Source organism: Cibotium barometz, chromosome 22 (assembly GCF_041138505.1).
Source record: "Cibotium barometz isolate CiBa-2024 chromosome 22, ASM4113850v1, whole genome shotgun sequence".
Classification (NCBI taxonomy): Eukaryota; Viridiplantae; Streptophyta; class Polypodiopsida; order Cyatheales; family Cibotiaceae; genus Cibotium; species Cibotium barometz.
Window position 1 is genome coordinate 39,481,155 of NC_141067.1, and position 4,364 is coordinate 39,485,518.

The window sequence follows — 4,364 nt, forward strand, 5'->3', positions numbered from 1 at the left end:
AAAAGCCCGTCCTTTCATTGGACTGGGAAGCGGGGTGTCTCTTGTGTGTTTGGGGGGGTTAAAGCCAGTCCTTTCATTGGACGGAGTAAATCATGCTCTCCAACGCTTCACACGAAGCCTTGAAGGTCCAATTCTCGTATTCCAAAACGCAAAGTTACTACAAGTTGGAAACACACCCGCAACCTCATAATTGATATTAGAAAAGATTGAAAAAAAAAAACTACAGAGAGACCTTAGCAAAGTTGAAACAAAAAAACTCAATAAATGTGAGAAAGGTTATTAATAAATCACTTGCTATTACTTCAGAGTTTGCAACCAACTGTTGAATTCCTTGAACCATGCAGTAAATGCTTAGCATAACTTGTGAGACAACTTGAATTAAACGCCCACCTTCTGTACATGTGCTCAAAAAGAAAGACATTAAGTGTGAAGAAATAAATCACACTTGGGTTGTCACTTGTCCAGCAGTTTTCACTAGGCCAACAAGATTCCTCCACATCACCATGGCCTAATAAAGCACCTTGTTAGTTAAGATTATCGGCTTAACCTTTCCAATTTTTAGCTAATCCAATTAAAAACCTCCTTCACACACACAAACTAGGTACTCGATTTGCAATATAAAGCTGATTTAAGGGCCAGGCTAAAGAGTGATGTTGAAGGGTCATTAGCTAAATTACGAGAAGATCATATTCAGAGCTTGAATATTAAGCTTAAGTATCTTGCAAATCATCATCAGCGGCTTGATCGTCATCTTCTGCATCATTGTCTTCTCTGTCTTCCCAGTCGGCCACAGGTGTACAGTCATGCTTGTGCCTCAGCTTCCAGTCTAGAGCTTGGCACGCTCGTGAGCAGTAGTTCACAGTACCGCAGGCAGAGCACCGTCTGAACTCGTGGCGCCTAGTCTCCGGGCGGCCGCAGTTAGAATGTGAGCAGAGGCGCAGCCCTGGCGGAGGCGGGCGGAGGGAGAACCAATCAACGAGGAACTTGTTGGCGATGTGGAGTTTAGCAGGCGGAACATTGCAGCCGAAATCGCTTAGGAGAGAGCAGCCTCCTCCATGGAGAAGTCTATAAACTGGATGGTGGTGTAGGGAGAGGGGGGGTTCTTGTCCAGCCGGTCTGCCCAACTCGCCTGCGGCGGCGGATATGGCCGCTCGCTGGGCGGCTTCCAGCTTGTTGATGGCTGATCTGTATTCGATGTGGTGGTGGAGGCAGCGGCCTCTTGTAGAATGGGCAAACTGGAGCGCAGTTTCTACGAAAGCCCGCGGAGAGGCAGCCACGGCGGCCGCGGCCTCACGGGCGTTGGCCTCTAACAGGAGGCGCCGACCCTCCGGCACGTTCTTCGGCACACCATACCCATCTTGTAGGCAATGGCCCAGCTCCCGCATCGCGTCCACGTGAGCGAGAGCGGCCGCTTTTGCGCACAGAGACGCTCCGTTCTTGAGGTTCTTGTCCTTCCTTGTGCCTCCGCTTCCATTGAATTGAATTATTGCCAGAGAATGCAGCGCCGGCGCGTGAGGTGTAATCGCCGCCTGCGCCATGAGCGAAGCGCCGACCTCCCTCTCATTGAAGCAATAGAAGCTTATCTGCATCAAAATTCCCAACCATTAGCCCCAGAACACTAATCTAAACTGGAGGATAAAACCCTAATCCCTGCAATTAAAGGAATCCATGGTGTATAGATCAAGAAGAGAAGGGGCTTTACCATGCCCAGCGTGTGCGCAGCCTCCACATTGCCGGACTGAGCACACTGCCGGAGGAACCTCTGTGCACCCTCTGACCATTTGTCGGCGTTCACTGCAAGCGCAGATACAGATGCGTTTGCAAGAACTAGAGGATGAGCGCCCGCTGCACAAAAACGCTTGCATCTGTGGCCAAACACAAATCTCACAACAATAAGCATACTAAACCAGAGACGTAAAGAGTCATGAAACTAACGTTAGTATATTTGGTCTTGACATATGCGATTCTACAGCTATGGCTTTCACATACGTTAGCATAGCGTTAATTAGGTCGGCAGGGGACGTTGCAGAGGAGCTGAGGGCGAGCATGATGGACACGACAAGCTCATCGTGGAGGGTGTCAAAGGAAGAGGGGCTAGGAGAAGCTGCAGAAGGAGGGAGCGGGGCAGGCTTGACAGAAAGCTTGCGACGCTTGTGAGGAGGTTTGGGTCTGATGAAGAAGGTGATGCCATCCGAGGAAGAAGGGTAGGAGGCATGGCGAGTACGCATTGTGTGTGTAGAGAGAGGGGGACAGAGAGCGTATGCTGAGGCCAAAAGGGAAGGAAGCTGTGCAGGGTTAGAAAGCAAGGTCCGCCATAGCCAGGGGAGCACAACGCTTAAAGAGGCGAGAGAAAAGAGGTGAGATGAAGAGGGGGAGAGGTTGAAGAAGACTGGAAGAAGAAGACAAGCGGTGTACTGTGCGCGCGAGCGAGCGAGCGTGCGTGCGTGTTGTGTGTGTGACTGGAAGTGCTTCTTCTTCAGCTTCTCTCTCTTCCTGGGCAAACAAAATGCTTCGTCTTATCTTCCCACTTGGGTGCTCGTGGCCACGGAACGGGCTCACCGCCGACCCACCCGCCCGCCCGCCCGCCAGCCACCGTCCCGTCGGTCAAGGCGCACGTGGCGTGGTCAAACCTCCTAATGCAAGCTAACGGCGCCCTAACGCCCGCCCTAACGGCCGGCCTGCCTGCACACTCTCCTTCCCCCGGTCAGCATCGTTGACCGTCCTTAAACCCCGCCACGTGGTCGTATTATTTTATCCATCTGATTTACCTGTCCTTTATTGCGTAACTTTTGTTGTCCCAACTCTAGGGCCACACTGACAACAAGACGCAAGCCAAAGCCAATCTTGTCCTCAAAAATCTCATCACTCACCATATGTCATTAGAATTGGCAATTTTTATTAGATTATCAATCTCTCACTAACTCATTCAACTCCCCCAATCACACATGCTTTTTTCACGATCGTTGTCGTCATGCCCTCCCCCTAACTTCTAGCTCTGTGGGGTGACGCGGTCTATAGAATCATCTCCTCTTCACTAAGGTGGTATCCTTGCCGGAGACAGACAAGGCTATTCACCAAAAGGCACCCCCCCCCCAAACATTTGAGGTGGTATCCTTACCTGTGAGAAGACAGACAAGGCTACTCATCAAAAGGCCACCCAAACACCCCCACCCCTCCGTCCTCCCAACCCCAAAATCCACAATGTTTTGGTTCTTTTTAAGATTAACAACAGTAAAAAGTAAACATTTTGCAAACCTACGTTTATTCTAGGCTACCACCATCCACTATCAAAGTAGCATATCTTACCTTTGCCCCTTGAGCTACCCCCTTGGCAGGTGCTTTAAAAAACAAATGCAAGAGTGGGTACATAATTTAGATGCCACTAGAGTAGATTCAAACCCAGTACTCCACGAAGAGACGCACGAACTATTGCACATGAGGCAAGTCCTTTTTAAGTATCTTTGCCTAGAATCCCTTAGGAGGAGACCCAAACTCGCGTTGAGATTGACATCCACAGAAGATGAGTGTACCGACGGTTGCAACATTTACTTTCTTATTTTGCTAGGCACCTCTAATAATGCGTACTCAACATCTTTGTAAAGCATTCTTAACTACACATGGTTAACCTCAATTTATCTAGGTGTAAATGCATACCCATTATTTTCATCTTGGCCACCCCTATTGAACATCACACATGATTGAAGAGATAAGGACACAAGCAACATTAGGCTTTTAGAACATGAAAGAGTAATGGAATAGAATTCTTTTTTGTGCTAAAATTATGGTAAATCATATTTTTTGTAAAGGTATGTGTCATGATTACTAAAATCTCTCTCTCTCTCTCTCTCTCTCTCTCTCTCTCTCTCTCTCTCTCTCTCTCTCTCTCTCTAATCCGCTTACAAGCATCAACCTCAATACTATCTTTACCCTTTGACTTGAAGAGGTTCCTTGCTTGCCTTAGAAGTTCTTGCCCACCCCCTTCCCTTCACTTTGCCTCTTTCCTTGCCATCATTATTATCATATCTTAACCTTCTCCATGCACTCCCCACAAGAGAAGAGATTCCTTCCACGTTGCTCCTTTGCCACCTCATACGTCCTCCCCTTTGCCAATCCCCCTTGCTTCCTTATGCCCTACAAGTCTGCATCTTCATACTTACGCTTTCCTCACCTTACTAGACATCCACCTTCCTCACCTTACTAGACATCCACCTCCTCCTCTTTATAAAACACGATCAATATCTCTTCTACCCCAACACACTCCACACCTGAATGAGATATAAAATATTTTAAAAAAATGCATGGTACGTCTTGATGTGAGCATTTAGAAATAGATCTACAAAGTAGTAGCCAAACCTACAACCCAA

The 4,364-nt window shown here is 48.1% G+C and overlaps 1 protein-coding gene across 1 annotated transcript; it reads right to left on the reverse strand.

Moving 5' to 3' along the window:
* Positions 1-267: 267 nt before the first annotated feature.
* Positions 268-2,482, reverse strand: LOC147626595 (F-box protein At1g67340-like). Its single transcript, XM_086816652.1, has 3 exons — positions 1,990-2,482; positions 1,703-1,865; positions 268-1,583 (listed from the first exon to the last, which is right to left on the reverse strand). Exons 1-3 carry the CDS (start codon positions 2,226-2,228, stop codon positions 711-713), a joined length of 1,275 nt encoding a protein of 424 aa, XP_086672778.1. The 5' UTR covers positions 2,229-2,482; the 3' UTR covers positions 268-710.
* Positions 2,483-4,364: the final 1,882 nt, after the last annotated feature.